Here is a 27,031-nt window from a genome sequence, read left to right on the forward strand (position 1 = left end):
CTGGTTGATAGCAGATCTCAAGAAAATGAGTTTGTGGCATGTCCACAAGATAATGTTTTTGGGAGCAGCTCAAGGTAGAGATTCCTGATGAAGGGCTCATGCCCAAAACATTGATTCTCCTGCTCCTTGGATGCTGCCTGACTGGCTGTGCTTTTCCAGCACCACACTTTCGACTCCACTATGGAATAGGCAATTCTGGATGTTGTAAGAAGGAAGACTATGTTAGGAAGCATAAGGTGAAGGAACCCCAAGGAGGCAGTGACCATAATCTTAATAGAATTCACCCTGTGGTTTGAAGGGAGAAGCTGAAGTCAGGTGTAACGGTTTTACTTTTGAGTAAAAGTAATTGCAAAGACATGAGGGAGAAGCCAGCCAGAGTTAACTTGAAGGGGAGCATAGCAAAGGAGTTTCTGAGGTGAACTAGGAAGGCACAGCAGAAATTCATCCCAAGGAAGAAGTACCATACTAAGGGACAGCATAAAGCAAAAGAAAAAAGTAATGAGAGGGAAAATATGAAATAAGAGAAAGTTGTTGGTATTTTAAAAGATTTACTCCACAACCACCTGATGAAGGAGCAGCGCTCCAAAAGCTCGTGATTCCAAATAAACCTGTTGGGACTATAACCTGCTGTTGTGTGATTTTTAACAATATAAAAGAAGATTGCAAGATTATTTTTTAAATATCTAAAAAGTAAGAGAGAGGTGAGAGTGACCACTGGAAAATGGAACTGGAGTAGTAGTGATGGGGAACAAAGAAATGGCAGAGGATGTGAAGAGGCACATCGCATCAGTTTTCACAATGTAAGACACCAGCAGCATACCAGAACTTCAAGGGGGGTGGGGGCACAGCTGAGTGTAGTGGCCATCACTAAGAAGAAGGTGCTGGGAAGCTGAAAGTTCTGAAGGTGGATAAATCACCCAGACCGGATGGATAACACCTAGAGTTCTGAAAGAGATGACTGAGGATATTGGAGGGGCACTGGGGTGATCTTTCAGGAATCACTGGAGTCAGGGAGGATGCCAGAGGACTGGAAAATGGCTGAGGCTGGAATCGAACCTGGGTCCTCAGCACTGTAAGACAGCAGTACTCACCACCATCCTACTCAGATTTGTACTTGGATCCTACTTCATATGTTATTTCTCTCAGAAATTTCTTCCCATAATATAAGTACCTTCATGTTTGGCTACGTGGGAGTAGCTTATTAAAATGTGATCCAAAGATGGTTCCTCCATTTTATCCACTATAACATTAGAAAAGTATTTGTATAAATGTGTGGGAAAACAAAAAAAAAACAACTTTTAAGAAAATGTAAACTTTTACTTTTATTGTACAAAGAGCAACCAACACCTTCAGTTACACTTCATACTCCTGTATTTAAAGCAATGTATTATACAAAATGCAACTCAAAAACAACCAAATTTGCCAGCTCTGCTTTATTTTACACAATCAAACTCAAAAACAGGAAACAATGTTTAAACTGCTCATATCACAGTACAGTGCATTTTGCCACTGCAACTTGTAGGGGCATGTAGTTTAGATAATCTCACATGAAATATCAAGGAACTTCACTTTTATAATTTTTGAAGTACAAACACTGTAGCTAGTTTAAACACTGTTAGTATTTTTCTATCAAGCACTTGTACCAATGTTAGCATTAGATAAATTAAATGGCTATTTAACAGTCACATTAACAATTTATTCACAATTTTACAGCACCTAAATTTAAATGTGTATTGAATTATATGCACATTAATGTGTATACATATATACAAATGCATTGCTGAAAGACAACACAATGCAAACAAAAAATAAACACTTTACATTAGTTACTAATATGTAACAAAACTCTCACTTTACAGCATACAAAATGAACTTGGACTTAAAAAAACTTAATTAGACAAAGCATTATTAATCACAAAGGCTTGGAATAATCAAGCCAAAAGCCCAACCACCTCCACCACCCATTTAGTAAATTCCTTAATGTTCTACTTAATAAAGTGCTATCTCAGTGGTGTGTGCCATCATATTAATAGACATTTCCGTATATAATTATATACAACAAATCAATGATGGAATGCTGGACTCAGCTCAGAATTTCTAGAGGATACTGCTTTTCATTTGGTCAGAAACACTAGAGGATGATTTTAAGGAAGAGAAAAAAATTATTACAATTAAGATCCAGTTAAACTGCTATTATCGAAGATTTTATACGTAACTAAACATTAATATTTAAAATTATAAAACAGAAATTTAGTTTTGACACATGGGATAATTGTATTTTTTTCAAGTAACTGAACTAGTAAAAATGTGATTTACTGAATGGCATTCCAGAATTTTACAGGTGTTAAGATTAATTTAGGATATCTGGTCAGCATGGACAAGTTGAACCGAAGGGTCTGTTTCCGTGCTGTACATCTCTATGACTTTATAAATATAATTTTGTCCATTTGTAATTAGGCCTATTTTTATGATGACTGAACCAAATTCCATTTTTAATAGCCTAAAATGCTAGATATTCCAGGACTTTATTGGTGTACATTCTGCAAAAAAAAATTGATATCAGTGGCTTTGTTGGCAATATGATTGTCTCAAGTCTATTAATATAAATAGCAAACAGACTAAGAATGATTCTTTTGAAAATTCGAGCTTAGTCAAACCCTCCATAAAATTCAACTGATCCAAAGCTCTATTATCCATATCCTAACTCTCACTAAATCCTGTTCATCTATCTGCCCTGTGCTCCTATTCAGCTGCAGTAAAAATAAAATGCTCATCTGTATATTCAACTCTCACTGTGGCTTTGTACCCTCCGACTTTGTAACCTCCTCAAATATTGTAAATTTTCAACATGTCTTGTCACTGTTGGCCTTTAGTAAACCCTCTGTTTCCTTCATCTCTCCACTGGCTGCATTTAGTTGTCTAGGCCCTAAGCTCTGGAATTCCCTCCATAAACCTGTGTCTTTCTGGTTTCCATCAAAATGCTCCTTAAAATGGACTTCTTCCCAAAACCCTTTGTTTTTTGTGTCACATTTTGTCTAAGAATGATGGGTAAGTTCATGATGTTAAAAGGAGCTATAAAATGCAAGTGAGTGTTTGACTAATCTCAGCCTGAATTATTCTAGGGATTCTAAAATTCACCTAACTACACTTTGTTTTTCTCTAAAATCTGTCAGATAATCTGACTTTAATTGTAAGAGGCACCTCTTTTGAACCATGTATGTGAACAATGAATTAGGTTTCATCCAGATCAGCTATGACAATCTTACAATTAACGTGTGCTACATAGGTTCATATGTTGCTATCATCATTGGATTGAGGTATCAAGAGGACTTTGGAAATTTGGAAAAAGAAACATTAATATCTTAGGAACAGTTTGGATAAGCTGCTATACGTTTTCCTGTTTATTAAAACACCTTACCCTGAAAAAAAGGATGAACTGAATTTTCAAACTAAATAGAATTGCTTTTGTCCTGCTAAGTGCAAGAAGGGTACAAGTTAAAAAAAACGATAAATCAGCTCTACTGGATATCAGTTGTTCTCGATTGATACATAATATGTTTGTTTATATAACTTATATAGAGGCCTAAAAAGAGTTGGCTATTTCAAGGCATGGTTCTCAGCGGCATAAAAAGACCTTTTACTTCAATAATGTTTTGTCTCTCAAAACTCTTCATATTAAAAAAAAATAGAATTTCAATGACTTGTATAGGCATGAATGCTTCAATTAAAACGAATAGCTTTTTGATGGGAAAACCTCTGTAGTTGAGGACAGACAGTGAGACAAAGCTTTCCAAAGGTTCCATTTTGTTAACTCACAGTCTGTTTGCACACATACTTTACTATCAGTGTTCCATCCAATGTTAGTAAAGAACTTAAATTAACGATTGGAACACAGTTCAGTGAAGTAATACTTGCATTAGCAATGAAATAAATGACTAGTTAAAATCATTTTGGTTCACACACTTGGAAGAACTCCCTGTCCAATTAGTGCCATTTGATATTTGTTCTCAGGGAATGGAGAGATGTCGAACATCTCATCTAAAGGTCTGCATCTCCAACAATTACATAGACCTTCAGTACCGAGATACATAAGTTATGCATTCCACTCCTGGCACTTGTTTAATGTGCAACATTCTGACCAAGAGGTGAGCTTATTCACTGAGGCAAAGTGACACATAGTTGCAATCACCTTGTAAAGTCAGTGTCTCTACTTAAAAAGAATCCAATATTCCATCATGAAAACTTCATATCTAAAATGAATTAGATTCATCTACTGTGTAAATGCATTATAACAACATATGCAGTTACTTGACATAACTTCATTTAAACCATGCTGTACCTATTATATTCTGACTTAATATGTATACTGAACCCTGAAAATGACATTTTTGGATCTTCGATATATTTATTTGTTAGGCACTGCTGGTTATTAATTTAGAATTTAATCAGAAATTAAGGCTAAAACTTATGCTTATTTAAATTCTGTACCAATAGCCAGTAATGCAGATCAGAAAAACATGGACTTGCTGAACATAAAACAAATGACACTTCTTCCTCACTGACCACTACAATCCAACTTTCGTCAATATCAATTTAGAATCAATAAAAAGGAGAATTCAGCAGACAATATAATTTTATCTTTACATAATCACCACTTCCAAAATGACATGAGAAAGATGATTGTTTTGCCAAACAAGACACAGCTTTTTTGTACTAAATGCTAACCAAATATATTTAAAACAAGTAATCAGAAATAAAAAAAACCTTGTTAAATCCAAAGTTAAAAATCACACAACACCAGGTTATAGTCCAACAGGTTTAATTGGAAGCACACTAGCTTTCGGAGCGACGCTCCTTCATCAGGTGACTGTGGAGTGCTCGATCGTAACATAGAATTTATAGCAAAAATTAGCAGTGTGATGTAACTGAAATTCTACATTGGAAAATTGATTGTCTGTTAAGCCTTTCATCTGTTAGAATACAGTGATAGTTTCACTTCTTTAATGTGTAAATCACAAAACCCTTTTTTTTAAAAGTTGCATTCTCGGGTTAGCTGTTAACAAAGGTGTTAGCTATAAATTGTGTTACGATCGAGCACTCCACAATCACCTGATTAAGGAGCGTCGCTCTGAAAGCTAGTGTGCTTCCAATTAAATCTGTTGGCCTATAACCTGGTGTTATGTGATTTTTAACTTTGTACACCCCAGTCCAACACCGGCATCTCCAAATCATTGTTAAATCTAATCAGTTTTCAATCTTGAAGGCACAAAAGGTGTGTAACTTTTATTTGTTTTGGTGAAAAGCATATTTAATGGAGTCAGTTAAAAAACAATCTATCATTTATAATCTAAATCAATGATGCACCATTGCCACCTAACGATTGGTGTGGTTTGTGACGGACAGACGCTGTAAAAAATAATGTTGACTAATTGAGCTGTAATAGAAACTTTCTTAATACAGTCTCTTGTGTGTGTTACAATGGAGATGTATTTGCATTTTCATTTCTACACTTTTGCAAATGTTGAGAATTCACTTTATACTTCCTTTGCAAGCAACGAGATAATTCCTACCGGATCTCAGTGCAAGGTCTCAGTATTCCCAGAACACGAACAGCCACAAATGTCAGGTACACACAAGTGAAGTGCCTTGCATTTATTTGACTCCAAAAGCTGAACTTTAATCCAACAACAGATTAGCGTATCCATATTTTTGTGGAATTTGTAATGCCGCTAGTTACCACAGCAGATTATTTATATTATGGATATTAGCTTGGAGGGAAAACTGTACATCTACAGTGTATTCCAACATTATTTTGTTAAAAAGTGCTTTAAGTATTCCAAAACCTAACTGTAAAGGAGTATGTTTGAAGATTATACATTGAACTCAGGTTTAGAATATGTATTTTGCATGAAGTGCTAACATAAAGCAATCTAATTTGCTACCTAAAATTCAATAGTTCTAATCGATCTTGATATTCAAAAGAAATCATTAAATCTAATGGTTACAATGTATCATGGAGGGTAAAATTCCTGAACTAAACTTCAAGCAAAACTCAACTTGTAAGATCCACAAAAAAATGTTTGAAAATCAAGGAGTAAAATTTAAGGATGGTTCTCCAGCATATCTGCCATAATTTTGGTGTAAAAGCTGCGCAAGTCACTGAAAACAAGGTAGTTACATTTTATACCATATTCCCAAAATTTCTGCAACTTTCTTCAAAGTTATGGTTGTTAAGTGGAAGCCCTTCTATATAAATCCAATTTTCTGTAGTGTAAAAGATACAGGCTATGAAAAGTTGCAAACAAAATAAAATAGTATCAGTAGTAACAAAGGACATTCAGTGCTGGAAGTTAAAAGCTAGAATTAGAATCCTGAGAGAGAAAATTAAGTGCCAACATATCTATGAAGGTAGCTATAATTCAGGGACAAGCAAATTCTGGAGTATGAGAAATGCACAAGATAAGAAAGGTCTGATCCAAATTCTAGCTTAACTCTTAAAGCATGTGAAATGCCCAGAGATCAATAAGCAGATTGAGCTGATGCACATAAGTGAGAAGGGGGATTTGTCTATATGATGGCTCAAAGGCTCATGATCTCACATACTGGAAGTGATTAAAAAGTGGAACATATCAAGAAATCATCGAACTCAATAAATAATTCTGCTGTAAGAAGTCAAAAGAGTTTAGTTCATTAAAATAACAAAATTGTTTAAGGTCTCTATTTCATCAGTACTAAATGTGTTGACTTTATATTGATCCAATAAATAAAGATTATTATTGGATAACTTTTTTGAGTTCATGCCTCTGTATTTAAGTAAAAAGATGAGAATTGTCCTAACATAGACCACAATATGAACTGTTTTGCTGTTGTCACATCATCCACTTACACTGCCCACTTGTAAAATAAAGATCGTTTTTAAATATAGATATAGTAATTAGAGCTAGACAGATTTAGTAATTTTGGAAATGCAAACCATTACCAAAGCATTTTACATTTTTGTACCTTTGATGCAGAAATGTTTCTTTGATCCTCAGAATTGGCATAGAGACATGTCTGAAGATTTTAAGGGACAACTACTTAGTTTGACAGACTTGAAGCAGATAAATTCGACTCTACAATGGAAAGCTGTTAACTGTTGAATAATAAAATGTGAATGCTTACCAGATCTAGTGGGCTATTTTCATACATTTGACAAAGAATTTATTTATTAATTTCTTGATAAACCTTTTGTTGTTCATGTCAAAACATAAAACTTTTTGTCTCAGTATTTTTTAATGCAGAAAGGAAGTTTAATGTACAAAAATGCATTCAAATAATATAATTTATACAGCTAAATGCTATTTAACATACTGTAGAATATCAAAAAATATTGGGGCAGTAATTGAAGTTGACAGCTTTTCTGTTATTTCTGCAATAATGTTCTTCTCTCACTAGTGACAGATACTTGTCAAGATCAGCACTTGATATTCAAGTATAAGCCATGGTTCACTCAGATCACTGAAGTCTTCATGGAGATAAGAAATGATGCTATTGCTGAATTTACACTGTAGGAGATATATCAAATTGTGCTGCAAACCAATATGCTTTGAAGTGGTCTAATTCTAGATCATAACTACTTCAAAAGATTTAAAAAGCATTTTAAAGTATCCACAAAAGGAAAAAAAAGTGAGGCAAGTAAATCATTCCCTCTTATTACATATTTAATATTCTCAATATGAAGCAACATTAGTCTAATATGTATTGAAATTGAATACCAGCTCTTAATTAGGTGCTGTAATGTTAATTCTGCTTATGTTGACCCCGAGCAAAATGACAAGCAAAGTCATATTTGTCTCTACATTTACATCCACATATGTTACATTGGAATGGGTTCTTGTAACCATGGCACCCCATATGAATAGTGTAAAGGATATTGTCTGCAAAATACATGTCACAGTGTTGGCAATGATGCAGAAGTTGGGGATCCTGGACCTGAAGTGCAGGAGCAGGGGTGCTAGGCTGGCTGTTCGTCACGCTGGGTGTACTTGTATGAGCACTATGCTCACTACTGGGGCCAGCCACAGGACTGAAGTTCCGCTGATTTTGCATGGGACATGCATCTGGACTGATAGGAGATGAGCTTTGGGCCACACTGGAAGCTACCGTGGAAACGACTGGAGCTGTAGACTGTGAAATCACATATGGTTTTTCATCCCTGCAGGCTACCACCTCAGGAGATGCTGGAGCTTGGTTTTCAGGTGGAATGCTGGACAATTGGCCTGCTAAGGTAGAAAGCTGGTTTAATGGATTATCCACCATAATATCTTGCGTGTCCCTTGAGATCCCAACAGACTGTACTTTTTGTAAACCCTCATAGGAGTTAGCTGACATATCATGAGAAAAGTCATTGAGGTAATCTGGCTTCGGTATCATCATGGAAGAAGGACTTAGATTAATCAGAAGTCTTGTCCCATAACTCAGGGAGTTGTTAGTTTTTTTCTGCAAAATGCCCAACATTTTCTTATTGGTCAGGCAGGTCCTAGCACCTTTCAAGGGAAGAAGTTTGTGCCTACGTCTACGGTGATGGGACAGGTTACTTCGATCACTGCAGCAGAAAGAGCAAAGCTCACATTTGTATGGTTTTTCACCTGTGTGTGAGCGCATGTGCGCTTCGAGGTGCCGCTCATACGCTGAAGCAAACGGGCATAGGTGACATCTGTGGGGCTTCTCACCTGTATCAGAAAGAATAGATCAGCAAACCTTGCCATTTTCTCTCCCTTTTCGCATTTTTCTCATTTTTCCTCCATCAAGTAGCTTTTCCTTTAGCTAGGAGTGCAACAGAGTGGTGGAACTCTTAAGATCATTGTCAACAATCCCATCTGGTTGTCAACATAGTTGCCATTTAAGAAATCTGGACAGTTTTGTTTTTCTTTGCTCATGGTGAGGCAGTTCAGATTTGTGGATTATTTCCTGTAGTGGGTCAATTACAAACTGATGAAACTCCACCAACATAGCTGATAGATGTATGTCAGTTGGATGTTTGCACCCTACTCACTATCACATTAAGGGCTGGAATTTTAGCTAACATGAAATATGATGAGGTAACTTGAAATTATCTCAACTTCTTAGCTACTTGGTTATCTGCCATCTGTTTTTGAATGAAATCTCATTAAAAACGTTGAAGATGAAATATGTTTCCAATTGAAAAAATCAACAGAAAATAACTTGCCTCTTACAGGATGCATTTTGAAAATCAGAAGTGACAGCAGTTCCTGCATTGCCACATCATAACACATTATATATTATGGGTGCCATTCTCTAATTACAAAAAAAACCTCAAACATAATTATAAGAAAGAACTGTAGCCGTTATATGCTGATTTTACAGCATTATATATCCTACTTAGAGGAGCAGTACTGTACTATGCTATCGTAGGCTTAACCAGATGGTTACTGAATACATTGATCCTTACCTGCTTTTTCGTTAGTCGAGGCCCTTTTCACTTTAAACTGGGGAGACTCACCATCGGTACTCCTTTTAAAAAAAATCAAACTGTTACAAAGAATTGTGATCAAATTTAACATCCTTTAGCTTATTTGTTCTGAGAAAATTGGTATTTAAAAAGGGAGAACAATAGTTGCTGGGGAAATCCTGCAAGAAGTCTATGTTCCTAAGTGACAGAACCTAACCGTGTGGAGAAACTGAATCAATACTAATACCATAAAACAACAGGAACATTAATTGATCTAAACTGAGTTAATTAATGTATCAGCAAATGTCAAATTAACTGCCTTACAATACCAAACAACAAATGATCATAAACTACTTCCAACAATGAAGTTAGCAACACAACTTTAACCAAAGTAATCCAATACGACATGGCAGAAAATAAAAATTAACTGTATTTTAAGGGGACTTTGATGGTGAGACTCCATTTAAGTCAATTTATGTCAAGAAATAGTTTTACACGTCACACTCATAATCAATACCACAAACTTAATATCAACCTGGACGCTAAATGCTATCTAAATACCCCAGTTTGGTCTCAGTTAGAATTTAATAATTTTGTATAAATTACTCTCTTCATTAAAACAACAACATTTGTCAAGAGAAGAGCTTGTCCTCTATCATACAACCTACCATCTCTCTACCAACCTAATCATCAAAATGAATCAAAAGGTTGTTTACCTCATTTTCAATTGACATTCCAGAAATTTGGATTTTATACAAATGAGCATGTTTATTAAATTAATATGTTTTCACCTTATTGTACAGTACTGCTCCTTTAGGTAGTTAGAATAAAAATAAACATCTGATAATAACTTCTATTTTAGATCACGTAGAAGTCAATGTACAGTTGTTACCTGTGTGCATTCTGATATGCTCCATCAGACGTGCGGTCCCTTTACTAGCATAGTTGCAGTATCGGCACTTTAGTTTTCCATCATATGTTCTTTCAAGCCCATCAGCCATAAGCCCAGAGCCATCATCCAATGAAACTTCAACTGAAGCGTGATGCATTCCATTTTGATCATTTTCTGATCCTGCAGTAATAAATCCCAGAAAAATAGGAAGAATTAAAAATTCTCTGCAATCTGAAGTACAGACAGCTATTAGAGAAGAAAATCATTTTACAATACAGGTGACATAAATATATTGTCGTTCATAAAAAAGTTCTGTGATCATTTTCTACATTTATAGCAAATGTTAAGAGAAAAAAACTACTGCATGAAAGACATTTCTGAAATGTTGCTTTGTATTTCTGCAAATATTCATTGATTTTCTGTGGTAATTCTTGTTGACAGTAAAAGATCTACTATTTTGTAATAAATATGAATATGTAAATCAATGATTTACAGGTGCTAAAGTCAAATTTCATTTTTATTGAATGTTTTCTGACTAAGTCTTACATTCTCAGGCATTGCAATATGCATTCAGCTAACACAAACAGATAACAGCTGAAATGAGTAAAATCCCATTACAACACAAGAACCACAGATGATAAAATATATAGAGTTTTTATTTCTAATGAAAAGATTTCCCTTTACGAAGGAGCTTGAATTTATATAGTAACTTCCTTGACCTCTGGACATCCTAAAGTAATTCAGCTAATTAAGTACTCACAGTATGGTAATCGTTATAATGTAGAGAAAACTAAGTCAATTTGTGTGCAGCAAAGTCCAACAGAAATTAATTTGTCTTAGTGAACTTATTTGAGGAATGAAATGGTGGCTAGATTACCATGATAGCCAGGGAACTGTTCTGCTCTTAAATAGTGTGGTAGAAAATTTATGGACATCTGAAGGAACAGATGAGCCTTTAGTTTAATATTTCATCTGAAAGATGGCACCAATGACCCAGCAGCACTTCCTCAATATTGGATTAGTACTGATTAATGGGCTTAATTCTGGAATGGGGTTTAAGTTCATGATATAATACAGAGGGACTAATATAATTATTTGGGGGTGTAGTGGACAGCGAAGAAGGTTACCTCAAGATTACAACGTGATCTTGATCAGATGGATCAATGGGCTGAGAAGTGGCAGAGATAAATGTGAGATGCTGCATTTTGGGAAAGCAAATCTTAGCTGGACTGATACCATTAATGGTAAGGTCCTAGGGAGTGTTGCTGAACAAAGAGACCTTGGAGTGCAGGTTCATAGCTCCTTGAAAGTGGAGTCGCAGGTAGATAGGATAATGAAGAAGGCATTTGGTATGTTTCCTTTATTGGTCAGAGTATTGAGTACAGGAGTTGGGAGATCATGTTGCGGCTGTACAGGACATTGGTTAGGCAACTTTTGGAATATTGCGTGCACAACTGGTTTCCTTCCTATCGGAAGGATGTTGTGAAACTTGAAAAGGTTCAGAAAAGATATACAAGGATGTTGCCACGGTTGAAGGATTTGAGCTATTGGGAGAGGTTGAATAGGCTGGGTCTGTTTTCCCTGGAGAGTCGGAGGCTTAGGAGTGAAGAGCATGAATAGAATAAATAGACAAAGTACCTTCCATGGGGTGGGGGAGTCCAGAACTAGAGGGCATAGGTTTAGGGTGAGAGGGGAAAGATAAAAGAGACCGGAGGGGCAACTTTCTCGCCCAGAGGGTGGTACATGTATGGAATGAGCTGCCAGAGGAAGTGCTGGAGGCTAGTACGATTGCAACATTTAAAAGGTATCTGGATGGGTATATGAATAGGAAGGGGTTTGGAGGGTTATCGACTGGGTACTGGCACGTGGGATATCTGGTTGGTATGGACAGGTTGGAACGAATGGTCTGTTTCCATGTTGTACATCTCTATGACTCTATTGAGGTAAGGCTAATAATATAAAATTAGTTTAGACAGCAGCTGCCAACAAAACATATCACCTATATATCAAATCTCCTATGGTAGTCTATATAATAAAACAGAACCTATCTTTTACCAAGATCTATTTTGTTTTCATTGTTGGTTGTCTCCTTGTCTATACTTTTCACTTCTGTTTCTTTCTCCTTAACACTTTTTGTTTCTCACTTTAATTTCTTGTTCCTTTCTGGAAGTGGGTGGCATGGAGTGGTGTAGTGGGATAATGCATCAAAAGCCTTTAAATAATTACAGGAAAAATGAGGCTCTTGTAACTTTCTTTCCCAAACCTTCCCTTTCTTCCCTTGACTCACAATTATCCATGATCACATTTTCATATACAATTTATTCCCTGGCCCTTTATCTTTCCATCCCTCCACAACTTAACCACCACTTATTCTACGATCGTCCACTTCATCTATAACACTTTGATCTATTGTTGCCCTTTTCCTGCATCCCAGGATAGTTTGCATTGCCCTCAAATTCATCTTTTCCATATCTTCCTCAAAGAGGCATCTTTTAATACTTTGAAATAACAGATTCAAATGGAGAAACTTTTGTCTATTTAACCTAAGAGAAGAATCACCTTTTCAAACTGTTAACAACACACAACGACATAATGATTTGGCTTCAGAATTCACCTGGAGTTGTTTTTGTTAAAAGCTCAACTACTAACATGAGGAAGGATGACAACAACAGCTACAGCAGGTATACATTAAATACACTACATGAACTAGTTGAATAAAGATTTTGAAGTTTGTCTGCTAGGATTTCTTAATAAATTAGAAAAACAACTGCAAGAAGCTAAAGAAAAATGCAATGTAGGAGAATGAATTGGCCAGAGTTGAGAAACAGGTGTATGGAATGATAGCAGGAAAGAGAGGGGTCAAACTGGGGAATAACACACTAGGGAAAGAGTGCTGGAAATGATCAATGACAACCCTTTCTATTCATATATCCATCCAATATATTTTAAATGTTGCAATTGTATCAGCTTCCTCTGACAGTCATTCCATTCACATGCCACCCTCTGACATTAAAATACAACCATTAACAACGTTGTTAACGAATAAATTTATTGAAAAGATCGTTGACCAATGGCATTGAAATCTTCAGATTATTTTTTGCCTGCTTTCACAATAAATTTTCATATAACCAGATACATTTTTAAATATACAATTTATAATCTATTGTATATCACTGGCTGGTTTGCAACATTTTTGTTCAGAAAGCATTTAGTTTATTGAAAAGAAAACATTTTCAGCCAATATTAACCCTCCTTGCTTCGGCCCCTCAAGACAGACATTTCGGTCAAGTGGCGATTTAAATTTGTCAGTCCTGATTCGGGACTTCCTCTTTCTATGAATCTAAGTAACCACAGCGGACAAGTTAGCCTCAGAGTAGCATGCCAGTATTCACTGTGCACAAAACATAATTTTTGCAGACAAAAATGTCCTTACCAGTTTGTAGAGATTCTGGGTCCTTCTCTACACCAACAGAGCCAGATATCATGTTCACATGTTGGGTTTGTTGAGTGAGATACTCCTGGAAATCCTTGACAAAATCTACAGAAGCAGCTCTCTTCTCCTCCATGATCTCTCAAATGTTTAAAAAAAATTGGTTTATTTCCTTGAAAAAAAGAAAATATAACTTTATGAGGAAGTTGTGAAGAACAAAACTTATTAAAATTTGAATGTTGTAGCAATAGGCATTTGTCAAAGTATGTTATTATCTATTAATATTTCAAATGAGGTGATCAAATACTTTCATTTAATCATCAGAGCAGTACAACAAAGTTGCTGTGACTGAACAGTGAGGAGTTTTAACTGCTCAGTAGGAACCCTTAACGCTACATAATAGCATATATTTAATTTAGAGAACTGCTTCTTAAAAGTTTTGTGAAATGATACTGAAATGCCAACTCCCAAATCTTTTGCAAAAGCACATTTATAACAGCACAGAATCACATCAACAAAACCAAACTTGACAGCAGTCATTTAGATTTGCAACTGGTGCTATTTTTATAGGTATCTGAGAAGGTTCTACTGTTTCAGCAGTTTGAATTTCTCAGAATTAAAACTAGAAAAATGCAGCAAGAATAGAATGGTAGTTTGATTAGAAAAATTAATTATATCTCCTTCATGTTGCTAGGTTATAAAGATAAAAGAGAAACAATAAGTATAAAGGTGGGATATGTTTATCATGCTAACATTGGGCTGATGCTATCAGTGACATCCATGCTTGTTTATATAAAAATTGTAGGGAGTCAAGATCCCTCACAGGACCTGAAGTGTTGATCTACATGTACCTTTGATGTTGCCCAACACGTATGGGATGTTGTGTTCCATTATGAAAGCTGCATGAATTCTGCAATTTTGTTTCTCATGTTTTCTGTAGCACAATATACATCATGATATACTGAAAAGGGGCATCTTGTGCATGTAGATGGTGCAGTACTTCATTACAATGGCACAATTTTGAAATATTGAGGGAGCTTTTGGCTTTCAATTCACAATTGGTTACATCATCTGTAAAGATCCCTGGCTGAGACACATTGAGCTTGAGCTGCTTCTTCATTGAGGAGACATATAGATTTATACAGATACAGCTTTACTTTAGCACAAGTAGTTGTAAATTCTTGATATAATATTTTTATTCAAGTGACTACAACCAAAGCCAATGAAGTCAGATGAGTATAACACACTGGTTCATTGATTAGTAATATCAGCAGGTTCTGTTTAACTCTTTCAGAAGTACAGGATTTCTGAAAAGGGTGGTAACCATGTCATGTATGATATAATAGGAGAATAGAAGGTAATTGAATGAATCATCTCATAGCTTAGTATTTGTGATTTTTACTACTATTCTGAGGACTAATTGTCATGATAGCTTAATTTATTCCTTTATACTGTGTATCTTATTTTTATCTGTTGCAAATTTTAGTACGATATGTTTGTAGTACTAAAGGGCAAGGACTGTACAAAATCAGATACTTATTTTAAGGTGGAGTCCATTTGGCCTTTATAACTACATTATTTGTTATTGCAATCCAAAATTAATTGTGTCTTACTTTTTCGTTGTATCACTTTATCTCCATTGGCCTCAGATGACAACGTACTGCTTTCAGAAAACACATGATGGTCTGTGCCCAAAATATAACAGCAGCAGTGGACTATCAGCATTTTCGACAGCAGCATCCTCCAAGATATCAAAGCTCCTCTTAACTTTTCATAGAATTGATACAGTATGGAAACAGGCCCTTCGGCCCCTTAAGTCCACACCAACCCTCCGAAAGGTAACCCACCCAGACCCACTCTACATTTCCCCATGACTAATGCACCTAACCTACACATCCCTGAACACTATGGGCAATTTAGCATAGCCAGTTCACCTAACCTGCACATCTTTGGATTGTGGGAGGAAACCAGAGAACCCAGAGGAAATCCACACAGACACAGGGAGAATGTGCAAACTCCACATAGCTGGAATCGAACCTGGGTCCCTGGCGCTGCGAGACTGCAGTACTAACCACCGAGCCACCGTGCCGCCTTTGACTTTTGTCAGTTTGTCAGTTGTTAAGTTTCTAAGCATCACAGATTCCTTTTCTAAGCCTCTCTTTCCGTTTTTAAGTTGTTTGTTAAAACCTCTCTCTTTGACCAAGCGCTTAATCATCTTCCCTAAGATTTTTGTATGTGATTTAGGGACAAATTTTGGTTTAGATTATTACTGCATAGAGATGTTACATTATGTTAAAACTGTTTTATAAATATAACTTATTGTTGTGCTTCCTAGAATCAGACTCAGTTTTTGAAAACAAACTGCTCCTCATCACATAATTGATGGAAAGGGCTATTCCTTCATTATGGTGAGGAGCATGCAGCAAATTATGACAGATCATGACATACATTCTGCCAAATACTGCACCAAAGCAGTTCAGGCAATTTTTGTTCAGCATTTCATTCCACCAATGCTCTGTTCTATCTACAGTACAAGTGGCAGTGTGACTACCAAAGTCTTCAGTATGTGGTCATCAGAAGGATCTTATTGTCTAGTGACCACACTTTGGTTTGCCGTCATGTTCAAATGCAACTGACATAGGAGAATGCCACATGAGGGATCCACCATCAATGCTGCCAGTATATCTGGCACTGACCTGAGTATTTGTTGTGGATCATCACACACCAGTTAGATGTTCTGATCCAGGGTTTACATATGTTGCTTGAACAGGGTGGTGTGACTGAATTTTGTGTATCTGGTTTCGGTACTGTCACTGTCATCTTGACAACCACTGGCAATGTGGACCTTGTTATATTCAAATACTGCAATTGTGGCCTTAACGGGTTAGATTTCAGTGAAAATATTCTTACTGAAGCGCAGATGCCCCACATATACTTGTCTTGCTAAGGTGCAAGAGAAATACTCCCCAGTCATCCTGAGTGCATAAAGCCTCTTGCTAAAGTCCATCTATCCTTCTCCTCTTCTATCCTTCCCTGCTCTGTATGGCCTTTGTTATTCTCCATGTCATGCTGCATTCCAGAGCAATTCTGCCTTGCACATGTATAGAGACAACTGATTTATTCAAAAGTTTTGAAGTCAGTGAAAACTCACTCAGCTGCTGCCACCTCACTCCTTATAGATTTGTATGACTTCACGGACTTGTACGTGGAATTGAAGATTTGTAGAGTCCAAACAACAGGACTCAATTTGTAAGAAATGGGTGTACCCTTTAAATAGCACTGATGGAAGGGGTCTTCCTTCAAGTTGCTGAATGCATGTTCAGTTTGTGAGGTTAATAGAGGATAGTAGCTGCACTGTAGAGACCCAAAATAGCTTGGGATGCTGACTAAAGTCTAATGAAAAAATCCAAAGTCTGCCTGCTCTAGATACATCTGGTGGCTGCCCAATGTGTGCACACATCTGTAATACCTGGTGTAACATGACTGAAATGTTTACAAGTCTCAGATGCCAATTTGAAGTTCTGAGGTCACCTTTGGATGACATTAAAGCTGCAATGCTTACTGAACTGCATGTTCACTTTAAAATTGCTACACAGCTAAGCAAACATGCATCTAAAAGGGAATAAAATTAAGAACAATGGATGCTTTCAGCATAACTAACTTATTTTCTTTCATTCATTCATAGTGCTTATTATTACCTATCTAGTTTCTCTTCTTCCATAGCTTTCGACCAATAATCCCTTTCTTTCTCTCTCTCTCTCTCTCTCTCTGGGCCCTGCCTCCACCTGTCAGAACACTCCTTTTCCTTTTCCCTTGCCCTACCCTTATCATCAGGATAAATACCAGTTTTATTCCCAGATGCTATCAGTTCCGAACAATGCCCTTGGACTTAAAGGTTAATGCTGTTTTCTCTTCACAGACGCCACCATACTTGAGTTTCTCTAAAAGAGAATAGTGCTTGTACAGAAGTGGTTATTCACTGTGTAGCACATTCCCAATATCTATGTAGTCAAGCTGTTTCTCGCAAAAGGAAGACAGACATTATTTGCAACAGCCTAAGTGAGATGCAATCGGTCTCAATTATTAGTTCAGAAACAAGAGTGAATCAGAAGATATTTATAACTTATCTACAGATCAAGAATAGGCTCTGTTTTAAAAACAAATTGCCAGATAGAGACTATCTGTTTCAACAGCAATCTGTGCAATGAATTAGTGATACAAGGAAGTAGCCCAAACCCTTTAAACACTTGTTATTAACAGCGAAATTACACTGTCTGATTATATATTTGTACTGAATCTTACAATGTATGATTGTACATCATATGTCATTCAGCATTATGGCATTAGTCCTGTACAACTGAGGTTACAGTTAATAGTAATGATAATAGAAACATTCTAGATATTTATCTCCCTCAATTTATTATGTAAATAGGTAGTAGTCACCTTTATCCAAAAGGTTAGTTTGGACTACATACACTCTGTTGTGTCTCACTTAAGTATTCCATCACACAAACTTAAATTAGAGTATATATTCTAGGACATTTTTACTTCAAACCAGACCATGAGCATTCATACTATTTTGTTTTTACTGTTCTGGGGACATTGTTTTCCTGGGAAGTATCATGTGCAGTTTGGGTCTCTAAGGAGGAACATACTTGTCATAGAGGGAGTGCTACAAAGGGTCAGCAGATTAATCCTTGGGATAGCAGGATTGTTTAATGAAGAGATTCAATATACCATATATATGCATAAGAGTTGAATTTTTTTGAATATGTTTTAAGGTTAAATTTATGGCATCGACTATTAGATGGATACTACTTTTGAGGGGCTGAAATTCATACCCGTCAAAATTCATACTGTATCATTAGAAGCCCAGTTGATCTTGAAACAAATAAAGAAAAAGACAAATGAATTACAGTAATTATCGGATAAAGAAAATAGAAGATAAAATGAATTAGTGATAAACCTTGGAGCGACAATGACATCATCGGTGCAGCTGAAGGCTAGAATGGAATCCCACACCAGAGCAGGACGGCCGGCAGACTGGAATCCCAGACTGGAGCAGGTTGGCCGGCAGACTGGAATCCCAGACTGGAGCAGGTTGGCCGGCAGACTGGAATCCCAGACCAGAGCAGGACAGCCGGCAGACTGGAATCCCAGACCGGAAAAGGACGGCCAGCAGACTAGAATCCAAGACCGGAGCAGGACGGCTGACAGACTGGAATCCCAGACTGGAGCTGGATGGCCAGCAGACTGGAATCCCAGAACGGTGCCAGATGGCCGGCAAACTGGAAACCCAGATCGGAGCTGGACGGCTGGCAGACTGGAATGCAGGAACAGAGTGGTACGGCCGGAAGACTGGAGTCCTGGAAAGGAGTGGAATGGCTGGCAGAACAGAGAGGGATGGCCAACAGACCAGAGTCCTGGAGTGCAGCAGGACGGCCGGCGGGCGACTGGAATCCCAGAACAGAGCAGGAACGGCCAGCAGAACAGAGTCCCGGAGCGGAGCAGGATGGCTGGCAGAATGGAATCCAGAATGGAGCAGGATGACCGGCAGACTGGAATCCCGGAATGGAACGGGAATAGCTGGCAGACTAGAATCACAGAATGGAGCAGGAATGGCTAGCAAACTGGAATCCTGGAGCGGAGCAGGAACAGCCAGAGACTACAATCCTGGAACAGAGCAGGAATGGCCAGCAAGCTGGAATCCCGGAATGAAGCGGGAACAGCTGGCAGACTAGAATTCTGAAACTGAGCGGGAACTGTTAGCAGAACAGAGTTCCAGAACAGAGTGGGACAGCTAGCAGAACAGAGCTCTAGAGCAGAGCAGAACAGCCGTATAAAAAGTGAATACTAATTATAGTGTTTGCTCAATAATGAACTTAAGAAATCCGAAGCCTAATGTCGGTATGAATTATGTGAAGAACTAGGGTCGACTTTTACACGAGATATATGGAAAATTCGAGATTTTTTGGCCAAGAATAGTGCTTTGACCTTTACATGGAGTCAGGATTTACTTGAGTATATACAGTATACTCCCTAGAATTTCAAAGAATGAGGGTGAAACTCAAAACATTCTTAATGAGGGGTGTAATAGGGTGTATGCAGATATTTGCCTTGGCTGGTGAATCTAAAACCAGGGAACAAAGAAAGGTGATGGCCTAGTGGTATTATTGCTAGTCTATTAATTCAGAAACTTAGCTCATGCTCTGGAGACCCAGGTTTGAATCCTGCTGTGGCAGGTGGTGGAATAAAACATATTGGGAATTAAAATTCTATTGAAGTCCATGAAACCATTGTCAATTGTCAGGAAAAAGTCCATCTGGCTCAGGGAAGGAAATCTGCCATCCTCACTGGGTCTGGCTACATGTAACCAGACCCACAGAAATGTGGTTGACTCCCAACTGCCCTCTGAAATGACCTAGCAAGCCACTCAATTTTTGTCAATCTCTACAAAGTCTCAAGGATGAGATGAAACCTGCTGGACCATGCAGCAACAACCTAAGCTTCAGAAGAGACAATAGCACAAACAGCCCTGTCAACCTTGCAAAGTCTTCCTTACTAACTTCTGGGGTCTACTGTCAAAACTGGGAGAACTGTCTCACAGACTAGTCAAGCACCGGACAGACATACTCATACTTGTGGAATCATACCTAATAGACAATGGGACAGAACACCCCTGGTGCTCACCTTCCACCCTACAAACCTTCGCATAAACCAAATCATCCGCCAACATTTCCGCCACCTCCAAAAAGACCCCACCACCAGGGATATATTTCCCTCCCCACCCCTTTCCGCCTTCCGCAAAGACCGTTCCCTCCGTGACTGCCTGGTCAGGTCCACACCCCCCTACGACCCACCCTCCCATTCTGGCACTTTCCCCTGCCACCGCAGGAACTGTAAAACCTGTGCCCACACCTCCTCCCTCATCTCTATCCAAGGCCCTAAAGAAGCCTTCCACATCCAAAGTTTTACCTGCACATCCACTAATATCATTTATTGTATCCGTTGCTCCCGATGTGGTCTCCTCTACATTGGGGAGACTGGGCGCCTCCTAGCAGAGCGCTTTAGGGAACATCTCCGAGACACCCGCACCAATCAACCAAACCGCCCCGTGGCTCAACATTTCAACTCCCCCTCCCATTCTGCCGAGGACATGGAGGTCCTGGGCCTCCTTCACCGCCGCTCCCTCACCACCAGACGCCTGGAGGAAGAACGCCTCATCTTCCGCCTCGGAACACTTCAACCCCAGGGCATCAATGTGGACTTCAACAGCTTCCTCATTTCCCCTTCCCCCACCTCATCCTAGTTTCAAACTTCCAGCTCAGCACTGTCTCCTTGACTTGTCCGGATTTGTCCGACCTGCCTATCTCCTTTTCTACCTATCCACTCCACCCTCTCCTCCTTGACCTATCACCTTCATCTCCTCCCCCACTGACCCATTGTATTCTATGCTACCATCTCCCCACCCCCACCCTCCTCTAGCTTATCTCTCCATGCTTCAGGCTCACTGCCTTTATTCCTGATGAAGGGCTTTTGCCCGAAACGTCGATTTCGCTGCTCGTTGGATGCTGCCTGAACTGCTGTGCTCTTCCAGCACCACTAATCCAGTATTTGCTTTCCAGCATCTGCAGTCATTGTTTTTACCTCGTTAATGTCTCAGATGCTACCATCAACATCCCTGAATATGTCCTGTCCCACCAGCAAGGCAGACTTGCAGAGGTACTGGCTCAGTGGTATACTGTCGGGAAGGAATTGCCCTCAGAGTCCTTAATACTGACTCCGAACCAACAAGAGAGAAAAACATTTTTGACCTCATCCATACCAATCTGCCAGGTGCAGATGCATCACTAGGAGTGACCATTGTATAGTCTTTGTCAAGACAAAGTGTTGTCTTCACATTGAGAATACCCTCCAGCATTCTGTGTGGTACTAACTGTGCTAAATGGGACAAACTTCAGACAAATCTAGCAACTCAAGACTGGACATTGATGAGGCGCTGTGCACCGTCAACAGCAGCAGAATTGTACTCCAACACAATCTGCAATCTGCACCCTCATGGCACAGCATATTCCCCACTTAACCATTACCATCAATGAGTCAATGGACAGCGCAGGAGGGCATGCTAGTAGCAGCACTAGGCATACCTGAAAATGACATGCCAACCAGGTGAAGCTATCAAACAGGACTACTGCATGCCAAACAGCACAAGCAGCAAGTGATGCACAGAGTTAAGCAATCCTACAACCAATGAATCAGATCTAAGCTCTACAGTGCTGCTATATCCAGTCATAAATGGTGGTGGACAAATAAACAACTCACTGGAGGATAAGGTTCCACAAATATCTCCAAAGTCAATGACAGAAGAGCAAAACCTTAAGTGCAAAGGTTGAAGTATTTGCAGCAATCTTCATCTAGAAGTGCCAAGTGGATGATCCATTTTGACCTCTAGTGGTCCACAGCATTACAGATACCAGTCTTCAGCCAATTCAATTCACCCCATTTGATATCAAGAAACAGTTGGTGGCACTGGATTCTGCAAAGGCCATGGGCCTGACAACATTCCAGTAATAGTACAGAACTTGCTGTTTTCCTAACCAAGTGATTCCCAATTTAATTACAAGACTGCTATCTACCCAGTAATGTGGAAAATTGCCCAAGTATGTTTCATACACAAAAAGCAGGACAAATCCAGCCCAACCAATTATCGTCCCATCAGTCTACTTGTAATCATTACTGAAGTGATGGAAAGTGTAATCAACAGTACTATTAAGCATCACCTGCTCACCGACACCCAGTTTGGGTACCAGTTTTAATACAAAATTGGCTTGAAGGTGAGAGACAAAGGACAGTAGTAGAGGGTTGATTTTTGACTGCAGGCTTGTGACCAGTGATGTGCTGCAAGGATTTGGGTCCACTGCTTTTCATCATTTATATAAATGATTTGAACGTGAATATAGGAGGTAATGGTTAGTAAGTTTGCAGATGTCACCAAAATTGGTGGCGTAGTGGACAGTGAAGAAAGTAATCTCAGAGTACAACAGGACCTTGATCAGATGGGCAAATAAGCCGAGGAGTAGCAGATGACATTTAATTTTGATAAATGTAAGGTGTTGCAGTTTGGTAAGGCTTATACAATAGTGGGGTCCTGGGGAGTGTTGCCAAACAAAGAGACCGAGGTGTGAAGGTGCATAGTTCCTTGAAAATGGGGTCACAGGTAGACGGGGTGGTGAAGAAGGCATTTGGCACACTTGCCTTCATTAGTCAGTGCACTGAGTACAGGATTGGTTAGGGAAGTGGCAAATTCAGTACTATTGCTGGAATGTTGTCAAGGCTCATAGCCTTTGCAAGGTGCACTTGTAAAAGACATTGGTGAGGCCACTTTTACAATACTGCATTCAGTTCTGGTCTCCCTGCTACAGGAAAGGAATTATTAAACTTGAGAGGGTTCAGAAAATATTTACAAGGATGTTGCCAAGATTGGAGAGTTTGAGCTATAGGGAAAAGTGGAATAGGCTGAGGCATTTTCTCCTGGAGCATCAGAGGCTGACGGGTGACCTTATGAAGGTTTACAAAATCATGAGGAGCATGAATAGGGTGAATAGTCAAGGTATTTTTCACAGGGTAGAGGAGTCCAAACCTAGAGGGCATCTGGATGGGTAAGTGAATAGGAAAGATTGAGAGGGATGTGGACCAAATTATGGTAAATGGGACTAGATCAGTTTACGATATACAGTTGGTGCGGGTGATTTGGACTGAAGGGTCTATTTCCGTGCTACATAACTCTTTGACCGAGTGCAGCATCATAGAGCCTAGCAGAACTGTAATCAATGGGTATGCGTGGGCAAACTCTCTGCTGGTTGGAGTCATACCAGGCTTGTGATTGTTGGAGTTCAGTCATCTCAGCTCCTGGACATCTCTGCAGGTCCTCAGTCGTGTCCTCAGCCCAACCAACTTCATCAATGATCTTCCCTCCCTCATAAAGTCAGAAATGGGGACACTTCCTGATAATTCCATAATGTTCAATACCATTTGTGACTCCTCAGGTATTGAACCAGTCCAAGTTCAAATGCAACAAAATCTGGACCATATATAGGCTGTAGCTGAAAAATGGCAAGCAATATTTGTGCCACACAAATGCCAAGCAGTGATCATCTCCAATAAGAGACAGTTTAATCACCGTCCCTTGACTATCAAAATATTTGGGGTTACTATTGGCCAGAAACTCAACTGGACCCGTCACATAAACACAGTAGCTAGGAGTAGCTCAGAGGCTAGGTATACTGTGGTGAGTAACTCATCTCCTGACTCCCCAGTGTCTTTTGACTATCTACAAGGCACAAGTCACTTGCCTGGATGGCTGTAGCTCCAACAGCACTCAAGAAGCATGACACCATCCAGGAAAAAAACATCCTGCTTGACTGGTAGTACATCCACTCCCTCCATCACCGATCCACAGTAGCAGCTATGTATACTGTCTATAAGATGCACCACAGAAATCCAAAGATCCCTAGACAGCATCTCGCAAACCAATGAACATTTCAATCTAGAAGAACAATAGCAACAGATACATGGGAACACCACATCATTTTTGTGCAAGTGGCAGAAGTGTCAAAATGAACTTAAGTGGTGATTGCCATTGATTTCAATGGGAAAGCAAAGCTTTGATTTCAGTGGGAAAGCAAACCTGTCTTCGCCTGGAACAACAGTGGAACATATGTCTTTGGGGGAACAACATCGAGTAGTAATTATTGATGCAAATCACTTCTATCAATAATTTCCCCTTTTTTACACTGTTCAAAAAATTCCCATGTAACAGATGTGTTTAGAGGAAAATCTGTTGATAAATAGTGGCAAACAAATATTGTGTGTTGCTGCTCAACACACAGATGGGAGATGTTAAGGGCAGAATCTGTATGTATTACATTTATTTCATACTGTGTGCATACATACAAATACCACATATTTTAACGTATAGTGGAATATTTCATTCTGTATTGTTTGCTAAGATGTTTCTTTGCAGCCACAGTGCAACCAAACACAAGATGTAAGAAGATAAGAAATGGTACAGACATGGATCTTTTGGCCTCTTGAACCTGCCCTGCCATTCAACATGATCATGGCTAATCTTCCACCACAATTCCACTTTCCTGCATGAGCTTGACATCCCAATATTCATAAGTCTATTGGTTACTTTTGAATATAAGCACTGACTCAGCATCCACAGTTCACTGGCGTGGAGACTTCCAAAGATCCAAGACTCAATGAAGAGGTGTCTTCTGGTCTCAATCCAAAATGGCCAATCCCTTATTCTGAGAGTGCACCCCAAAAGGAGAAAACATCCCATCAGCGCCTACCCTGTCTTGTCCCTATGGAATTTTGTATGCTTCATTGAGATCGTCCCGCCTTTTAAACACGTGAGTCTATTTAATCAATTTTCATAAGACAGTCCCTTGAAACCACAAACATAGTGAACCTCTATTGTACTCAAAGGCTGGCATGTGATTCTAAACTATTCATTAGGGCAATTGCGAATCACGTCGTCCTATAATAGTTTCAACATTATAAGAAAGTAACCCTGAACTCAAGGTGATCATCAGTGGTAGCTTATCCTTTGAAGAATAAACTTCTTGTTTCCAAGATGTTCTATAATTTCTATTCCATTTGTAATTGGTTTTATTTGGACATCCTGATATGTCGATGATATGCACTCCCACCTTGTTCCCATTCACTTCTCAAGGGACCTTGCTGATGGAGGGGGCGGCACCGCTGCCTGGCCTGCTCGAACCGATTGGTCAGTCACAGCGGCCGCCGGTTCCCATTGAGCCAACCCAATGTCAATCACGGACAGTCCATCAGCAGGTTAGGCTGCGCCGCTCAGGCCGTGTTGTGGATTTGGAAATGGGGGAGGGGATGTGGGATATTAAAACTGTCTCCCGAAAGGGATGGGGGTTAGTACACACAGACGTCAGATAATTCAAGGAGCTGGAGACAGACATATCCGGGGAGCGTTAGGTCGTCGCGTCAATCGATCGACCTGGACTCCCTAAATGTATAATATACAGATCTTCGCCCTTAAAAAGAACACTAACGCTGCATCCGACCTACCTACCAGCATTTTAAACACTGTATTTGTTCACTTACCCTCTAATTAACGTCTGCCCTGGAAACGCCGTTTCACCAGAGTAGCATCCCAATCGGGCTGGCGGAGGGGAGACGACCTTTTGCACGCGACCAACGGCATTGTCGTCGACAGCGGCGGCGGCGAGCTCATTTAACGGATTTCTAATTTAAATTCTATTTTTTTTCTGCCGAATCCTTGCTGGAAGATTGAAGCGAGCAACCGAACAAAAGCCGGGGGGGGGGGGGTGGGGGTCAGGGTTCGGGAGGGAGGAATCGGTGCGACAGCTTAACGAGTCCCCACGGAAACTGTCACCCTAGAAACCACAGCGCTAACAGGGGGCCAGCAATCATGGCAATGACTGACATCCTCATTTATCAAACAGCAGAGAGAACCTTTATATCACCAGGAAGGGTGAAGTACCGAAGGACCTGATCCCTGTGCAATCGGTTTTATATCAGTACACTACTACTGTATATGGTTCTGGTGTGACGACAGAACCAGACCTATGATCTGTAGTCCCACAATTCGTGTTGTCTAACTGTCAAAGAGAGCAAAAGATTCGTTGAGAGTAAAGACAACTTTACACCTTTGGCAGAAAGCCTTAGGTGCTATTGTCTCCTTGGGGCCGGTGTAAAACATTTTGGAAAACAAGTGCGTAGGATTTGAACAAATTTTTAAAAATTAAGGACATTCCAGCAACTAAAAGACAACTTGGAGTAAGGTCTTGAAGATGGCATTCTAAGAATTATTCTCAAAGCCAAGTAACATTTAGCGTCAAACCCCTTCCCTCTAGCCCAGGCACTGGACATAAACTCTGGGGTATTTTGTAATCAACCTGTTTCAGAGATGATACTACATAGCTTTGGAAGAGGTGGGACTTGAACCCAGGAAGATTCAGAGGTAGGAATGCTAACACGAGACTGGGGTTCATGAAATGAATGAGAGAAACAAATGGAGTACAAATATTAGAATAGATCTTCAAGATAAGGCAGCCTGTTTCTAAAGTCGAACATTGTAATTTAAAGATATAGGTAATAGCTAAATATAAGGAAAGTTACTGATTACAAGAGAAACCTTAAAATCGAGAGCTGGAAACCTAATGAAAGATTTATTCCAAAGAGCCATCCAGTGGTT

The 27,031-nt window shown here is 39.1% G+C and overlaps 1 protein-coding gene across 2 annotated transcripts; it reads right to left on the reverse strand.

Annotated features, from left to right (window-relative positions):
- Positions 1 to 1,309: 1,309 nt before the first annotated feature.
- LOC140463489 (zinc finger protein Pegasus-like) lies at positions 1,310 to 26,117 on the reverse strand. 2 transcript variants are annotated; one of them, XM_072557509.1, is made up of 4 exons: positions 25,918 to 26,117; positions 13,777 to 13,945; positions 10,344 to 10,523; positions 1,310 to 8,711 (listed from the first exon to the last, which is right to left on the reverse strand). In XM_072557509.1, the coding sequence occupies exons 2-4, from the start codon at positions 13,907 to 13,909 to the stop codon at positions 7,780 to 7,782; spliced, it is 1,245 nt and encodes a 414-aa protein (XP_072413610.1). In that variant the 5' UTR covers positions 13,910 to 13,945; positions 25,918 to 26,117; the 3' UTR covers positions 1,310 to 7,779. The 2 variants fall into 2 exon arrangements, with proteins under 2 accessions (XP_072413610.1, XP_072413611.1); XM_072557510.1 differs by lacking the exon at positions 25,918 to 26,117 and adding an exon at positions 18,740 to 19,425.
- Between the last annotated feature and the right edge of the window lie 914 nt (positions 26,118 to 27,031).

The sequence above is a fragment of the Chiloscyllium punctatum genome, chromosome 38, assembly GCF_047496795.1.
Source record: "Chiloscyllium punctatum isolate Juve2018m chromosome 38, sChiPun1.3, whole genome shotgun sequence".
Taxonomy (NCBI): domain Eukaryota; kingdom Metazoa; phylum Chordata; class Chondrichthyes; order Orectolobiformes; family Hemiscylliidae; genus Chiloscyllium; species Chiloscyllium punctatum.